Genomic DNA, 16,779 nt, shown 5'->3' with positions numbered 1-16,779 from the left:
ACTATTTTTAATTACCTGGTCTATGTTTCTTGTCTCCTACTTCTGGTAAATCCAACCCTTGAGCTTTAAGCGCATCGATCATAGCTTGTGCTCTTGCCCTATCTTGTTTTTGTTTCATAGTTAAAAGTTTTCCTTCTGCTTTTAATCTTTCCTTCCTCTGTTTTTCTTTGAGTTTCTTCCTTTCTTTACGTTCCTGTTCGAGTCGAACCTGCTCCAATCGTGCTTGTTCCCGTAATTCTTCTTGTCGTAGCCTTTCTTCTTCTACTAGTTTTAACCTTTCTTGTTCCTCCTTTAATTTCTTTAATGCTTCTTGCATCGCAGCAATAGTCTTCTTTCCAGGACCTTTGCCTATTGTACATATCTAATTATACTAAATGTAGACACAAATTAATATTATGCTATAATAAATATATATTTTACATCGAGTTTACCGTATTAAAAATGAGTTACAGAACTATCTGCTACCTTTGTCTTTAGCATCTTCCTTGGCACCTTTCTTCTTTTTCTTTTTTCCATCATCTCCTTCAGGCACTGTAGCATCTGCTTCGCTAGCATCTAGTACATTTGCTTCTGACTCTTTTTTGATTTCCTTTTCCGATGCAGCTACAGTCTTTGTATCGTCGCGTTCTGTCTGTTTAGCTATTTCCTGTCAAGATTGAAACAAATATAATAAATTAGGTACTAATGTGTCGGTTATACAAAATACAACAAAAAATTATTGAAATATCAGTTACATACTGCCTTCTTTTGCGCAAGTTTTTTCTGTTTTTCCCGTTCCTTCTTTTCCCTTTTCTTTTGCGCAGCAGTCTTTACGGTACTAACTTCAGCTTCGCCGTCGATGTTATTCTCTTCGAGAAGCGCAGCAACTTTCAGCTCTTCTTTAATGTCGATAGTTTCGTATTTATCCCTTTTCTTACCCTCCTTTTCCTTCTTCTTTTTGTCCACATGGTTATCGGGATTCTGTTCAACTTGTTCGTCCTTATCTTCCTTTTTCTGTCCAGAATATTCCAGTTCCAATTCAGCCAATACTTTTTCGATATCACTATCGCTGTCATTGCGCTTTCTTCTGGCTAATTTTAAGTCACAAGTATAAAATTATATTTTTTTTTTAATTTCAATCATTTAAACATGTTACTTAACAATTGTTATACTAATTAATATACCATGTACTTACAATACGAATATCATGTAAAATGATGTTTTTGTAAATAAAAATATAAACGTATCGATAACATAAATATAATATGGTACAAAAATAAAAATTGTGCAAACAAAATAGACAAAAAGTTATATATTTTCAAATTCAATAGTTGAATTAAACATTTAGTTTCTTCATTGTCAAATAAATCTTATTCTGTTATGTAATTACAATCTCTCAAGTATCTAAATGCAGAAAATTAATTACTGACCTGTTAGAACATCCAAGAAAAATTAGATTACAACGTAACGCTAAATTTCATACAGGCCATAAAATCACACCCTACCATTTATGATACTTTCACAATCTGTTTCACAACTGAACAACTTTCACTTTCCTCTAATTTTAACAATCAATGATATACTTGCCAAATATTTATATGACACGATGTTACATGCGTTGACTATATAATTTATAACATATTTATATTTGACAACGAAAAAAATCGTGTTATCTAACGTCATCTTCGAACAGTCACAAAATATGTATCACAAAACCAAAGTGTTGCAGCAATTTCTACGAAACAATGAAAAATTTGATGTTTCTTACAATCGTAAAATAGAGCAATCAAACTGAACTTCAATCTGTCAAACTATGAACACGATTAAACAACTAAAAATATATAATAATCCTTTCCGTATGCAACAGAAAAGCAATTAAGTTGAGGTTAAGTTGAAGCAGACGACATTTCTTACTTGAAGAAAAATGTTAAAAGTATGTTAGAAACGGTAAATAAGCACATAGATTCATTAAAGAATTTTCGTTTGTTATTTCACACATACATAAATAAAAAGTACCACTATTTTCTCACCTCTCGTGCCTTTCTTCGGCTGAGATTCCTGCATCTTGATCCGCTTTCAAGATTTTCCTTGCGCACGTTCAGTTTTTTCACAGGTTTCTGACCGTTGCTTTAGTGAAATACTTTTCGGAAAAAAAATCAAATTCCGCCTTTAAATGTGGGTGAGCACGAAACCACTACAAATAAGTCGTGCGAAATCTGCAGATTGCTGCCTCTCCTTTTGACCCGGTCTGCATAACTATGTGCAGAATTGTAGCATGGATCATTCCAATTTTGCTAGATGTCACATCACATGAAATTTAAAGTTAATTCCTCGTGCATGACAAATCATAACATAAAATAAACTAAATTATCGCTAATAAAAGAAAGGCCCGTTTAAAATTGCTTTTTAATTTTTACTTCGTAAAAGATATATATATATATATATACACATTTAGGTATTTATTTATTTATTTATTATTTGTTGCATGTGTATGCGTATACACTTAAACGTGTTTTCAATCTTTTCAAACGTAAAATAGTTTGAATATTATACTTCTTAAAACATAAAGTACAGTTTGTATGAAAAGATTTCGGCTACATTATTTTTAAAAGGTATTGACCAATAAAATATCGTTAAGAAAATTGTATTGAATGGCATGTTTCTTTTTGTTAATACATTGTAATACAATTTGTTTTATTTATTAAATTAGCTCATTTATCTGCACAAATTAAATTTCATAAATAAATTAAATTTCAGCAACAGTAGTACCTATTACTTTCTAATTGGTTGATTTGTAATATAATGGTTGGATGCATGCACACGCCATCTAAGCAAAAGCTAACAACTTCCGCAAAGAGGTCGCGCTCATCTTTCTTTAAATCGCGACCACGATGGTAAGTAATTGATGTTTAAATTCTTTTTTCGGAATCCAGTATTGTTAGAAGCATCCGTATACAAATGAAATGTTTATATTGACTACAATTTCATTAAAATCCCAATAAATTAGTTGGTAGAATTATTTTCTTCTTGAAATGAATAATTAGATACTAATTGTAAATACGTGCAACCTTGTAGTGTTACATTACACTCGAACATAACCTTCTCAAAGAAACAAATATTTCATAGCTTTCCTAAATTATAAATTAAAGAGATCGACTACCAACTATATATTTCTTTTAAATAGTCTACACATAAGAAGAAAACCAGGAAGCTTCGTGGTCACGTCAGCCATGGTCATGGTCGCATAGGTAAGATACTGTATTTAATACTACAGAATTGTGCATATCTGTTTGTATAGTAGTGATTGTAAATTGTAAGAAATAACTGGCCAATTAAAGAGTATTTTGTTTTATTTTAGGTAAGCACAGAAAACATCCTGGTGGTCGAGGTAACGCTGGTGGTTTACACCATCATCGTATCAACTTTGACAAATACCATCCAGGTTACTTTGGAAAGGTAAATATAATCATTTTAAACAAATATCTCATAAAAATGTTATAAAACATGTTAAATGATGATAAGATCACTATTTCACTGGCGAACTGAATTTCCTTGAATGCATATTATAATCTGATAAATTTAATAAATACCAAATATGTAACACTCAAATGTAAGTACAAGTACACTTATAATGTTTCAATTTACAGCTTGGAATGCGAAATTACCACTTGAGACGCAATACAAAGTGGTGTCCTGCTCTAAATTTGGATAAGTTATGGACATTAGTGTCAGAACAAACCAGACTTAAGTATAAGGATACAAAGACTAAAGTACCAGTAATTGATCTTGTAAAAGCGGTAAACTTTAAAATATATGCATATTTGTACATATACGTTTAAGTCAATATTTGTACTCTCGTGTTTATCTTTGGTTCTCTTTTACAGGGTTACTACAAACTTCTAGGAAAAGGACGCCTTCCTAAACAACCAGTTATTGTCAAAGCCAAATTCTTCAGCAAACTGGCAGAAGACAAAATAAAAGCAGTTGGAGGTGCTTGTGTCCTCTGTGCCTAAGTATACAGGTATTTATTTCATAATATACTTCAATATTTTCTTCTTATAATTAAGAATAAAAATTCTTTATAAAGAGGTGTACTTTATGATGATAGTATGAACGGGCGGACTTAAAAGTGCGTACAACACTTCATACAATGTAGAGTGTTCAATTCTGATAAAATTTTAACTTTGTTAAATAATATTTTGAGATATTTCAGTAGTTATAACTTATCTTTCTTTTTTATTTTCCAGAAACTGAAACCTTGACAAATCAACTTGCTGTACATTCTATTACGTTTATATTAATAAAATTAAACAAAAAAAAGAGTAACTCTATAACATTGGTTTATTTTACTTCTTTACGATATATACGTTGAAAACATTGCCAAAAAAATTTTTCTTATACTATTTAATACGTTCACAATATAATCTTATAAGTATAACAATAAACATTCTACCCTTATTTTTAAGGTGCGCATTATTCTTAATATACCTACGTTTTGAAGCATTAAAAAAGTTTTCAGTTTAATCATGCGAGCGATATTTATTTAACCAAAGCTATTCCAACCCACTTATAAGTCAATGGACTATGAAAGCCTAATAAGGCAAACATTTGTTTTTGTATAACATAGGAATTGGATGTAATAACACAAAAGTAATACATTTTAATATTGTTTTTTTTCATAAGATATACATTGAAATAATACTTTAAACAAGAATAGAAGTTATTTACTTCGTTTGTCCTAAACAAAATGTACAATTTAAAATTGCTTTATAATTCTGCATTATTTTTTAAAAAAGAATTATGCTAAGTGTGGTGGAGGAGGAGGTATTTGCATGCCTGTGGCTAAAAGTGCAGGTGGTGGTGGTACTGGATTAAACATAGGAGGTCTTGGTGGCGGTGGAACTGGCACCATAGGTGGTCCTAAACCAGGTCTTATTAAAGGAACTGGAGGTGGAGGTACTTTGCCAACTGATGGTTTTTCATTTTTAAATGCAAACTGTAGAAAAAATTGCTTAGTATCTTTATTCCAATGTGTCCAAAATTTCCCTTCAGCCTTTTCAACTTCTCGACTAGGAACCTGAAATAGAAATAAATTATATATTTGAAAACAAAAATAATAGATGCTTTCTGTAAAAATTTGTACATTTTTATTGATAATTAATTTACCTTGAAAGCTATAGTTTCATAGGGTTCTGCAGCAAATAACAAATACTGCCATTTACGATCTGGTGGTTCAACTCTTTGTTCATATGCTGACATAAACCTGTGTCGTGGAATAACATTATCCGCAACTTCTGGATAGTCAACTTGAAACAATAAACTCTGTTGTCCGGATTCTGGATCACGTTGTTTAGTTACTCTGTAACCTGGTCTACCAATCTTTACAAATTTTTTTGGTTCTACTCGAGGTTTCTCAGGAGCAAGTGTTTGCGGTGCTTCCTTGGCTTCTTTGGCAGCTCTTCTAGCCAAGTTAGCCTGATGCTTTTTACCTTGTGTATGGGCCAAATAACTACCCTCGTTGTTATGAAGCGTTAAACACAATTTACATTCGTAAGATCCTAAATGATTTTTCATAAAATAAGGATCTTTATTTAGATCAATAGTTTCCAATGCGAGTTGCCGTAAACGTTCTCTTCTGTCTCGATTGCTCTCCGACCAAGAAGCAACACCACCGCCTCCAGTTTTGCCTCCTGGACGATTTTGAAAATCCATTTTTAATATTTAGTTTGTTTTCAACGCTTATCGCACTGTACAATACATTAACGTTTCCTTCAAATACTGTAAACAACACGTGACGCAACTTTATAAAACAAGTGTATATAATGACAAAATGTATCATTCAATATCACTGATCTCTAAGTATATACCATGGTATATTTTGCTACATACTGCTAAATACCGGATGTTGTACAATGAACTTTATAAACGCAAAAAGACTCCGTGACGATAAGTGACGATATAGAGGCTGCCATTTTTAAAATAAACTACACGCGCCACCTAAATGGCGACTGAGTATTACGATTCTGGATTCACATGTCTTCCAAATGAAAGATATTTTTCACATTAAATTTCATTTTGTTCATAAAAACTTCTCTCTTTTAGAGTGATAAATATATTTCAAGAACTGTAATTTTTCTGTTTAGAAGAGAAATTGATTTATCTTTATTTATTATTCTTAAAATGATTTCTATATCTAAGAAGCAATATTTTTACAAAAAGAACGAAACTTTGTCTAAAGAAAATGTAAATTTTTAGCATATTATACAAATTATAAAATTTAAATAAATATTACATTAATATGTTTAATAAATAATTATTATTTCTAAAAGGATTACTCGTTGCAGGTTATACTGAGCTAATCGGCTGTGAATTTGCAATAGTTTCGAAGTTATAAAAATAAATATAATGTTATATGTAATAAGAAATTTTTATAACGCATATGAATATATAGAACTTGTATATTTTAATAAAATGTAAGAATCATTGCTACTCAAAATAGTAAAAGGAGTAGAATAATAAAATAACTTTCGTAAGCCAAATAGTCATCGTGTCTATGTATTTAAACAAATCAGAATTATGTTTATAATTCACGGCATTAGTTAAATAACATTAAACAAATCTTTATTCCGATAATTTTCCGAATAATTTATACGCATAACGATTACTTGTTACTCGCAGTGTTCATCTGTAACAAGTAAAAATTTATTCGAATACCGTACAAAGACGACAAAATATTTTAGTTGTCGTATACAGTAGTGAATTAATTTTTGTCATATTTAGTTTTAATTTCTACGACTAATAGTGTTGATTGAAATTTTATTCTAATCCAAATCGATAACATTGAAAGTAATACAAAAAATTATTATCTGCAATTAATTGCTTTTCATTAATTTTTTCTGATTAAATCTTTCATTAATTAAATTTGCATTTCTCAAAATGCGAATATAATAAAAGGAATTTTTTTAACGTTTTAAAAATAATAATGAACGTCTTTCAAATCTTCCAAACTATTTATTATTTGCATTTTACAAAACAAATTTACAGTATAATTATTTTTACCGTTATTCAACGATCTCATAACATTAATAATTCTGATATAGTAATATGAATTTTATTGATGATAATTAAATAATTTACATAGAAGAACAATTAACACATGGTACATTTCATTATGTATCAATATTTGTACAGTTATTATGTGAATGTTTTTCAGAATCACAATTTATTTTATTATAAAAAAGGCATAAAAGATATATTATAGTACACATAGAGCCACCTTTAATGTCAAAATACAAGTAAATTATATTATTATTTACACTATAGTAAGAAAGTACAAAAATATAATTCCTCGAAAATATAAACATCTAACCTACTACTATTTACATTATCTTTGAAGAAGGAATGAAAGAATGTAATACTTGAATAGCAAACACCTTACATCTAACAATACTTCGTGTTAATATTATACATTAATTTAACAGTATATTTGGAAGACATTCTTTACCAACTGTTTTATACGTTTCTTCCATAGTTAAGGCTTCTTAAGCTCCAACACATTGGTAGGAATGGTTTATTTCACTGCTCTGTAGAAAATATTAAATGCGATAATACATTAATGTAGAGAATTCTAACATTTTGGACAAAAAAATAATATAAAAGATGTGATAATTAAAGTATGAACATGCAAAATCTAAATATAATATGTATGTAGATGCAAAGAAATTTGTGCACGCCATACAAATAAGTATTTAATAATAGAAATAATCTTTTACATACAAGGCTATTACGATCGATATCTTATCGTTTGAAATTTAGTACCTTATATGTAAGTACACAGATTACAGATTTTATGCACTTATAATGTATGTTAATATGAAAAATATGTACAATAAGTATATAGACAAATATTTCATAAATTAATATTTCATTTTATGTAAGTGCACATATACAATGTACGTTTTTTCATATTCGCATATGCCATAAATACATCCAATCTGTAGTCTATAAATAAAGTACATTAAATATTACTGATACATTTGAAATATTACTGTAAAAAAACAAAAATACCTACATATCTTTCTCATCTGATATTATCAATTAATAATAACAATTAACATCCCATTACATATGTGAATAAATAAGTAATCTATAGAAATTACATTCGTAATATGCTGCAAATGTGTTTCTCGCGGTTTTTCTCCAAATTAAAGTGCTTAATGAAGTATGTATGTATGTAAATAAGTATATGGTTTATTAGATTTTTTACGCCTTTTCTAATTCCTTTACTTTATCCTCCAATTCTTTAATTCGTCTGCATCGTGAACGGCATATATCTTTCATCAATGCTCTTTCTTTTTCTAATTTCATTATCTTTGTATGATCCTATGAAAATATTGTTATAATTAATATTATTACAAAATTGAAAATGAATATATATTTACATTTTCTCTTACGTTGATTACTCCATTACGAGTAGGCAAACATTGTGATATATTATTATTAGATATCGTTTGACAAGCTTGATTTTTTCTGTTTATTCGCCATTTTCTACATGTATCGCATTCCCATGCGTTAATATCGTACATAGCCCTCTGAAGTCTCCTTACCTCACAATGAAGTTCTGAATTCTATTAAAAATCAAAAAATTACGTTTTAAATCAATTTTATTTAACAGAAAATAAACAATATTTCTATTAAACATACTTTTTCACGAAACGAGAGTAGAAGTTCTCCTAGTTCTTTACATTTCTCTTGGTAAGGAAAGTTTTCACTTTGAATTTGAATCTCTAATGTTGCAATTTGTCCATTTTTCGACACCAACTTCAATTCTAATTCTTCAATCTTTTTTCTAAACATTTCACAGATTTCTTCATTTTCATCAATGTCTGTCTTGGGTATCAAATTTTCTATTTGTCTCTTCTGATTAAATAATTCACTTCTACTATGCCTTCTTCTGTTCATTTCAAAGGCTGGACTACCAGATCTTGAACCACTACTATTACTTTTTAACTCCAATTTATTCTCGTATTCATTCAATTTCGTCTGCAATTCTAAATTCTCTTTACTTAATGTAAGGACAACTTTTTCATTGTGCAACTGTATGTCTTCTACTTGCTTCATATCAACCTGTGATTTTGTCTCAAAAGTTTCAAGTTGATCCTGAAGATTTTTGTTTCTCTCTTGGAGGATTTTCATTTTTTCCTCCAATTCGTTAATCAATTTATTTTCAATTCGATGAACATACAATTTATCCTGTAACTTTGTGACTACTGCATCGCGTTCGCGTATAATTGCGGCACGGTCTTCCAACTGTTTATCAAGATCTTTGTTTCTGATATCTAATTCCTTCAGCCGATTGACATATTCATTAATCTCTTTATCCCTTTGATTTAATAACAATTTGTTGCCTTCTAATTCCAGTGCAAGTCGATTCTTTCCTTGAAGAAGAGCATCATAACTACTATTATCCAAAGATAAGCATGAAATACTTTGTCTCAATTTGTATGATGATGTTTTTTTTAGCTCAGCATTTTCCTGCAATAGTAGTTCATATTGTCCTTTTAAATTGACTAATTCTTTTAAAATTTTATTTTTATTCTCCTGAAGATCAATTATACGATTGCTCGCTCCTTCTAAATTATTTTGTAATCTTTTGTTTGCATCTCTCAAGTCATCCATCTCTGCTTCTGCTTTCATCTTACTCGTACTATTTCTTATCTTTCTTTCCAGCTTCGCATTTGCACATTGTAAATCTTCACATTCTTCTTTCAAGCTGTGTAGTTCCTCTACCAAAGTTATATTTTTATTATTTAACTCGTTCAATTGCTTATTCAATCCAACATTTTTTATTTCTTCAGAATTTAATTTATCTTTAATTATTTCGATCTGTTTTTCCTTTTCCATTTTCAATTCTTCTACTTCTTCCTTGTATCGATTTATACTTGTTTTTCGCTCTTTCAATTGATCCTTCAACACTTCATAATCTGGCATGATATTTTCAAATTTAGTTTTATATTCTGACAGCATATCACACTTACTTTTCAAAAGTACTTTGATATTTTCAATTTGTAATGTTTTCTGCTCTATTTCACGATTCACTTCATTGTAAGCTTCCGTAAGTTGTTCAAGATCAACACTTATTCTGTCTATTGTCTGATTACTCATTTTCAATTCGGACGCATTTGCTTCTATGATATTCTTTAACTGTTTCTGATTTGCTTCAAGACCTTCAATGTTACTCATTAATTCCATATTTTTTGTTTTATAAGATTCTATACTGCTAACAAGATCTATTATTTTCTTTTCATACAATGCATTCTGAGATTTCATTTTAGACTGAAGTTCAACTTCTTTGTTTTTAAAAGCTTCTTGTGCTTTCTTTTCCCGTTTTTGGGCAATGATAATTGCTTCTTCTTGTTGTACGTCTACTGTGCATTGTTTATCAAATTCAGCTTGCAAATTGTTGAAATCAATTTCAAGTAATTCCATTTTTTCTTTAAGGGTTTCCTTTTCGTAGTTACTCTCTTTTAAAAGCTGCTCTAACTGGTAAATGTTGTTTTGTTGCTGTTTATGAATACTCTCTCGGTTTGTTAAATCCATTTGTAATTTTTCAATTTCTGTTTCCAATTCTTCAGCCCATAATGCTACACGTTTCTCTGCATCCGCACTTTGTCGTTTTTCATCATCCAACTTTTGTTTGTCTTTGTCAAATGATTTCCTCATAGTTTTAATTACCTCTTCTTCTTTGTGTATAAGAGTCTGCAAAAAGATTATGAAAATTTCATTTGCAGTCTTATCTAAGAAGTCTATGGATTTTATTTCACGTTTAAGTGATTTCAATTCTTTGATCATACATTCTCTAACAGTGTTCAATTCTTCCGTCAACTTTTTATTATTGTTAATCAAAGTTTTCTCCTTACTAAAAATATGCTCACTCTCGTCCCTTGTTTTGTCTAAGCTTAATTCATTGTTTTGAAGTTTTGCAAGGTCATGTGTTAAATTACGATTTTCTTCAACATATTTGTTTAATGTTTCATTTATTTTGTTTAATTTAATCTCGGATTCTTTAGTATATTTTTCAAATTCCTTTGTTACAGATTCTAATTCATTTTTATATTTAATCACCTGGTTGTCCTTAAAATCAGTTAGTTGCACTTCATGTTCTTGCAATTTTTGCTGCAGTATTTCTTTTTCATATTCCTTTTCTTGCAAAAGATTTTCCAGTTTAGAAACATTCCTTTGAAATTCTTTGTACAGACTCTCTTGTTTAATTAAATCTTTTTGTGGGTTTTCTACATCCAATTCTAGTTCCTTAGCCGACGATACTGTACATTTTTCTGCATCCGAACTTTGTTGCCTTTCTTTTTCTAATTCTTTGCATTGATTTTTTAGTAATTTTAATTCATGTTTGTGTTTAGATTCAATTGTTTCTGTACAAACGATAAACTTATCTTGACTTGTCATTAAGCCTAATTCGTTCTTTAACGATGAAATGCATTCATTTAAATCATCGATCGTACGATGTAAACCAGTAATAAGGATATCTTTATTTTCCTTTTCAGCCTTTAAATCTTCTAATTCTAGTTCTAGCGTTAATTTTTCGCTCTGAATCATTTTCTCTTTTTCAGAATACTGCTCGATTTCCTTGGTCATATTTAATAGTTCGTTTTCAAGAATATGCGCCTTTTCTGTAGCTGTAGCTACTGATATCTCAGTATCTAACACTTTTTGTTGCAGTTCTTTGTTCATACTCTTTAATGTACTTATTTCATCTAGCAAGCTTGCTTTTTCCATTCTGAACTTATTAAGCATAGAAGTGAAATTCGTACTATTTTTCTTCAATTCATCTATATCCTCCCTTACTTGATCAATACTGTTTTGGATCTGTTGAATTTTACTTTCGTTTTTAACTGTATGTTTCTTTAATTTCGAATCAACATTCTTTGCATCGATCACTTCATCGTGGAGTTTCTCAAATTCATCGCATTTTTCTTTGTACAGAATCGATAGTTTATTGCGATCGTCTTTCAACGTTTGTAATTCATTGTTCAAGTGTTGAACTTTCTCTTCCACAAAGCTTACGTTCATTCCATCTGTAAAGCTGGCATTCAAAGATGCATTGACAAAACTTAAATTCAATTCTTGATTTACTTTCATTTTCAACAACTCAGTGTCTGTACATTTTTGATCGAACTTTCTTTGTAAATCTTCCAATTTATGATTTAGAACTTTTGCCTCGATCTTGAGAGCTCTACGACTTTCGTTTAAATTTTTTAAATGCGCACATTGATTACAGGACGATAACTTCAAATCGCTTAACTTTTTATTTAAACGAGTCAGATGATTTATCTTGCCCTGTAACATTATAACTTTATCTGCTAGTGTTTCACGGTTTTCTTCCTGTAATATTTCTATTTTGTCTACTTTCATCATATCATCAAATGCGGGAGATAAATGCGACGCGTTGTTACTTAATTTTTCGCTACGTGAAACATTAAGATCTTCCATAGTCTCCATTAAATTATTTGAAAATTTTGTGTTTTCGTCTGTTAACATTGTTACTTTAACTTTTAATTCCATAATCTGAGTTTTCAAAAACGCGTTCTCTGTTTTTAATTGTTCTATATTACTTTCATCAGAATTCATAGTTTCCGTTAGAGATATTTTATTTTTCAGAATATTACATTGTTCTCTTAACATGTCGTTTTCTTCAATTTTATCCATTAAGTCAGTAGAAAGTTCACTATTTTCTGTTACTAAGCATTCATTTTTTTCTGTAAGTACTTGAATCTTCTCCTTGTAAATACATTCATGGTCGTATAAAAGTGATTTACTTTCTTTAATAGTTTCAAGCTCCTTATTTTGTTCTGCAATAATGGCTGTTAACTCAATATTTTCTGTCTTCAATGTATCAATTTTATTCTGATATTTAATAGACAAGTGCTCATCATTGTGTTTTTCTGGTACCTTTAAACGGGCAGACTCTAACCGATCATTCAAAACTATTAAATCACTTTCTAAATTAATTTTCTCATCTGTAACTTTCGAAATACGCGCATAAAGTTCATCAATTGTTCTTTGAAGATTGAATTCAGCTTGTTTTGAACGTTCTTTTTCAGCAGACAATTTAGTTGACATATCCATATTTTCATTTGTCAATAAATAAATAGTTTTCTGCAAGTTTTCTATGTCCAGTTTAAAACTTTGAATGTCATTCTTTATTTCATCCAATTCTTGAATTTTTAATTCAAGATCTTCTTCCAACTTAACTTTTTCTTCTTCCAACTGTATTACTAAATTTGAAGAATATTCGTTGATTTCACTATCCGCAGAATTCAACAAATCAGTCTGTCTTGCCAATGGTTCCTTTCGATTCTTGAGAAAAAGTACAAAATTACATTATATTGAAGAATAAATTATAATATTTTGCCAATAAAGGTTAAGTACACTTACATGTGTGCCACAATGATGTTCTTCACACATTAATTGTTTTTCTAAAGTAGTAAACTCACGGAGTTCATTAAGATCTTTAGTCAGATCATAAATATATCCACGCAAAACATTCTTTGGTGTTGTAGGAGAACCTTGATTACTGTCACAATTAAAAAAATACATTGAATCAATACAACGATACAAAAATAATGCTATTACTGATAAACAATAAATACCTTGAAGTTTGTACGTATGAGTCCTGTTTTTCTGGAGTTAGGGAGGAACAATCATTTTTAGATTTTATACTTAATACACTTCCTGTAAATTTAGTATGTTCTTCTTCTAGGCAATCTCCATTTTCTTTGATTTCATAATCTGTTTCACATTCAATTAGGTTTAATTCAAAGTCAGCAAAAGGTATCTGATATGCTGAAAATATAAACCAACAATAATCTGTTGAATCGTGAAATTGTTTCTGTTAAAAGTTTTTGTAATGTAATAAATTTACTCTGATTTATGGCGTCGATCAATTGTGAATTACTTTTGTTACATGGTTTTTCAGGTGACATTTCTTTTATTGTTGGCAAACCAATTTTAGTTTGAAATACAGGCAAATGTTTGAATGTTCCAAAATTGTACTGATTTTGTCTTCTTCTTGATTTACATTTAAATGGCTCTGCACGAGTTGCGTTACATCCAGAAACAATTTGTGTCTTTAGTAATTTTATACGTTCTTCTAATAAATGATTAATTTGAAATTTTGCTTGCAATTTAGACTCTATATTTTCACCTTCTATAGATGAGTTTCCATTTTTTATTCTCTAATGAAACAATTTGAATATAAATTATATGATAATTATTATACAATATTGTTATAACTATCAAAGTAACACTGCAATAAATTATATAAACCTGCAATTCTTTTTGAAGTTTAATCAACTGTTTTGCATAACGTATCAAAAGTGATGCATCGGATACAACCTCATTCCTTTGTGGTTTGTTTTTAACATTTTTAGCTTGAGTTGCAAATCTTAAAGAAGTACAAAGTAATGTTCTAAATAAAAACAATATGAACATATAAATGGCATTCTAATAATAATACTATACTAACGATAAAGTGTAATGTGTTTCTTCAAAAGCAACGGCTCTCACTGTGCATATTATTGCTGTGAAGGAATTACCACCTAATGACGACTGCAGTAATTCTGTTAATTTGCTATTATAATAATCAATGCCTCTTTGGTCATTCTGTGATTTACTTAGCTGCATAATTATTGACTCTAAGGTAGAAAGGGATGTATCTATTTGCTGTCCTTTGATGGCATCTGTTTGACATTTTTTTTTGAAACCAGCCAGGTCTACCAAATTTAATTGTGATACTTGTACAACATTTTGAAAATGTTCACCAATATCTTGACTTTCAATAATCTGAAAAGGATGCAGTCCTATTGTATTAAAACATAAATTATTTAAAATATCAAATATACCATAAAATAATCTTACAATTCGAAATATGCTATGATTACTAATATATTTATTTCTATTAGTTTCTCTTATATTTTGGTTTCTAATTCCTTTTTTCATTATTGATAACATGATATCCAAAGAGTTTGCAATTTCTTCCGTTGAGTCAATGATTATTTGTTCATTGTCATCTTTGTTTAATTTTAAATTAAGTCCATTTTCATTTAGAAGGTCGTTTATTGATTCATTATAAATTTCTAAATATGACACCCTGAAAATTAAAAATGTTTTCATGTCTATAATGTTAAATAATTACTTTTGTCACCAACATTAACAAGTACAAACCTTAACAAAAATTCGCGTCCAACAGTATTAGAAATAACCTTATATATATATTGAATACTAAGTGGTATTATTCCTGGTTCTTCCAAACTACCTATCATTGTATGTGTTTTACCAGAATTAGATTGACCATAAGAATATACTGTTCCATTAAAACCTTCTATGGCAGCATCAATAATAGGTTTTACAATACTACTAAATACAGTAGAATTGTTTGTATCCATATCAAAAATATTATCTATAATTAAAATATCAAAATGATCATATCACAGATTATATAACATTTCAGTTTTATAAGAATTCTTTTAGCATTAAAGCATATTTCGGTTATGGTATTTCTTTAAAAACAATTAGCATATTAGACTAATTACATTAATACAAAATGTTAGTATGTTAAATAAGGATTTTTCTTACGATTCTGAAGTTCAATAAAACGTACATTATAAATGACAGAATGAATTTATCGTTTGTTATTTTGTTATTCACAGACATATGAAAATTATATTATATTACAGGCATATTATCTGGTGAATTAAGAACGGGACTCTCGATTTGGCATAACAGCAGAAAACAATTTCTTTCTACACAAATACTGACAATTCGACAACGAATGTTGAATCTTTTATATTACATTTCGATACATGATACGTGACACATAGGTTAGATTTCATGACAATAAATGTTTGAAGGACAAAACAAAAATTAGTATCGCAACACGATTATTAATACGTACCAAAATAAAATTCATTATCTCCCCGTTTTTTCGATTCCGGATTTAAAGAAACAATGGAATTCCCTTGTACAAGCCATTGTGCCGATAAATTTTCGTCTTCATCCTGTTTAGTCATAGGTTTTAATTTAATTCCCACTTTGACACTGTCTGACATTTTTACTTTGACAAAATTTTGAACGAAGCAGCGTGAAATTTTCGATGACTAAATCAATTTTCATAATCGTCAACCCTCATCACACGTTCGACATATCGTAACTGCTATTTGAAATGACGACTTCTTTAACTTAGATTTAAATTCAAATTTTCTGCGACACGATTGGCTCATTTGGACATGCGTTGAGTTGAATAAGAACGTGATCGGAATGGAAATATTTGCAATTAATGTATACTCGTTTGGTTTATGTAAACACTTTGCAAACTTATTACTAGAGGGCTATGAAATGCAAATAATTCTCACAAGTTCTTCATCCCATACATACGATTTGAGGTTCTCAATATCACAAAATAGTGACTAGACCGCACATAATGAGTTATTTTATTTGACATGCCAAACGTAAAATTTTTCCCACCACTCCACACATTAATGCAATAGCTGGTGTCCGCGAGCTTGACGATTTGTATAATCTAGAAAAGTTTTATAACGAAAAAAGATGTTAAGAAATTTTTTTTATTAAGTAAATACGTTTTAAGAACCCTTGATCACGTTTTGACTATTAAAAAACAATTTTGTTTCGAATGTTGTTAATACAATTACATTCAAACGACAGAATCGATTGCAACGAAACTTAAACATAGAGTTTTACATTCTCATCGCAAGATCTGATTAGATC

At 29.5% G+C, this 16,779-nt stretch overlaps 3 protein-coding genes across 5 annotated transcripts in view; 1 reads left to right on the top strand and 2 right to left on the bottom strand.

Annotated features, from left to right (window-relative positions):
• LOC143144950 (uncharacterized) overlaps window positions 1–16,103 on the bottom strand; it is a 59,894-nt gene extending 43,791 nt beyond the window's left edge. The window contains exons 1-39 of the mRNA XM_076307832.1: window positions 15,950–16,103; window positions 15,220–15,454; window positions 14,914–15,145; window positions 14,522–14,838; window positions 14,323–14,440; window positions 13,919–14,231; window positions 13,647–13,839; window positions 13,432–13,570; window positions 8,683–13,353; window positions 8,433–8,606; window positions 8,246–8,361; window positions 8,139–8,191; window positions 8,051–8,063; window positions 7,929–7,980; window positions 7,798–7,833; window positions 7,559–7,562; window positions 7,398–7,428; window positions 6,968–7,070; window positions 6,645–6,664; window positions 5,829–5,896; window positions 5,733–5,757; window positions 4,547–4,717; window positions 4,391–4,467; window positions 4,255–4,307; window positions 4,075–4,101; window positions 3,877–3,988; window positions 3,719–3,781; window positions 3,625–3,677; window positions 3,427–3,530; window positions 3,346–3,373; window positions 3,169–3,235; window positions 2,936–2,955; window positions 2,749–2,852; window positions 2,290–2,341; window positions 2,102–2,173; window positions 2,010–2,052; window positions 739–1,070; window positions 466–646; window positions 16–348 (exon numbers count right to left, since the gene is read on the bottom strand). Coding sequence (XP_076163947.1) covers window positions 16–348; window positions 466–646; window positions 739–1,070; window positions 2,010–2,052; window positions 2,102–2,173; window positions 2,290–2,341; window positions 2,749–2,852; window positions 2,936–2,955; window positions 3,169–3,235; window positions 3,346–3,373; window positions 3,427–3,530; window positions 3,625–3,677; window positions 3,719–3,781; window positions 3,877–3,988; window positions 4,075–4,101; window positions 4,255–4,307; window positions 4,391–4,467; window positions 4,547–4,717; window positions 5,733–5,757; window positions 5,829–5,896; window positions 6,645–6,664; window positions 6,968–7,070; window positions 7,398–7,428; window positions 7,559–7,562; window positions 7,798–7,833; window positions 7,929–7,980; window positions 8,051–8,063; window positions 8,139–8,191; window positions 8,246–8,361; window positions 8,433–8,606; window positions 8,683–13,353; window positions 13,432–13,570; window positions 13,647–13,839; window positions 13,919–14,231; window positions 14,323–14,440; window positions 14,522–14,838; window positions 14,914–15,145; window positions 15,220–15,454; window positions 15,950–16,103 — 8,959 coding nt within the window. The remainder of the gene's footprint in view (window positions 1–15; window positions 349–465; window positions 647–738; window positions 1,071–2,009; window positions 2,053–2,101; window positions 2,174–2,289; window positions 2,342–2,748; window positions 2,853–2,935; window positions 2,956–3,168; window positions 3,236–3,345; window positions 3,374–3,426; window positions 3,531–3,624; window positions 3,678–3,718; window positions 3,782–3,876; window positions 3,989–4,074; window positions 4,102–4,254; window positions 4,308–4,390; window positions 4,468–4,546; window positions 4,718–5,732; window positions 5,758–5,828; window positions 5,897–6,644; window positions 6,665–6,967; window positions 7,071–7,397; window positions 7,429–7,558; window positions 7,563–7,797; window positions 7,834–7,928; window positions 7,981–8,050; window positions 8,064–8,138; window positions 8,192–8,245; window positions 8,362–8,432; window positions 8,607–8,682; window positions 13,354–13,431; window positions 13,571–13,646; window positions 13,840–13,918; window positions 14,232–14,322; window positions 14,441–14,521; window positions 14,839–14,913; window positions 15,146–15,219; window positions 15,455–15,949) is intronic.
• Window positions 2,821–4,301, top strand: Rpl27a (ribosomal protein L27A). The gene is made up of 6 exons (XM_076307955.1): window positions 2,821–2,873; window positions 3,164–3,227; window positions 3,338–3,435; window positions 3,627–3,776; window positions 3,864–4,000; window positions 4,227–4,301. Exons 1-5 carry the CDS (start codon window positions 2,871–2,873, stop codon window positions 3,990–3,992), a joined length of 444 nt encoding a protein of 147 aa, XP_076164070.1. The 5' UTR covers window positions 2,821–2,870; the 3' UTR covers window positions 3,993–4,000; window positions 4,227–4,301.
• On the bottom strand, window positions 4,634–5,988 carry Sf3a2 (splicing factor 3A subunit 2). Of its 3 annotated transcripts, none has more exons than XM_076307953.1 (3): window positions 5,847–5,988; window positions 5,146–5,757; window positions 4,634–5,056 (listed from the first exon to the last, which is right to left on the bottom strand). In XM_076307953.1, the coding sequence occupies exons 2-3, from the start codon at window positions 5,689–5,691 to the stop codon at window positions 4,778–4,780; spliced, it is 825 nt and encodes a 274-aa protein (XP_076164068.1). In that variant the 5' UTR covers window positions 5,692–5,757; window positions 5,847–5,988; the 3' UTR covers window positions 4,634–4,777. The 3 variants fall into 3 exon arrangements, with proteins under 3 accessions (XP_076164068.1, XP_076164069.1, XP_076164067.1); XM_076307954.1 differs by having other exon boundaries at window positions 5,869–5,948; XM_076307952.1 differs by having other exon boundaries at window positions 5,146–5,974.
• Window positions 16,104–16,779: the final 676 nt, after the last annotated feature.

The sequence above is a fragment of the Ptiloglossa arizonensis genome, chromosome 3 (assembly GCF_051014685.1).
Source record: "Ptiloglossa arizonensis isolate GNS036 chromosome 3, iyPtiAriz1_principal, whole genome shotgun sequence".
In the NCBI taxonomy this organism is placed as follows: domain Eukaryota; kingdom Metazoa; phylum Arthropoda; class Insecta; order Hymenoptera; family Colletidae; genus Ptiloglossa; species Ptiloglossa arizonensis.
This window is presented reverse-complemented; position numbering and strand designations above follow the sequence as displayed.

Bases quoted from the DNA above. Each gene is read 5' to 3' on its own strand.
- Rpl27a (XM_076307955.1), top strand. The intron at 3,436-3,626 runs GTAAATATAATC...TTCAATTTACAG, and splicing joins ATCCAGGTTACTTTGGAAAG to CTTGGAATGCGAAATTACCA. The intron at 3,777-3,863 runs GTAAACTTTAAA...TCTCTTTTACAG, and splicing joins TAATTGATCTTGTAAAAGCG to GGTTACTACAAACTTCTAGG.
- Sf3a2 (XM_076307953.1), bottom strand. From the start codon at position 5,691: ATGGATTTTCAAAATCGTCCAGGAGGCAAAACTGGAGGCGGTGGTGTT. The intron at 5,057-5,145 runs GTAAATTAATTA...TTTCTATTTCAG, and splicing joins ATGAAACTATAGCTTTCAAG to GTTCCTAGTCGAGAAGTTGA.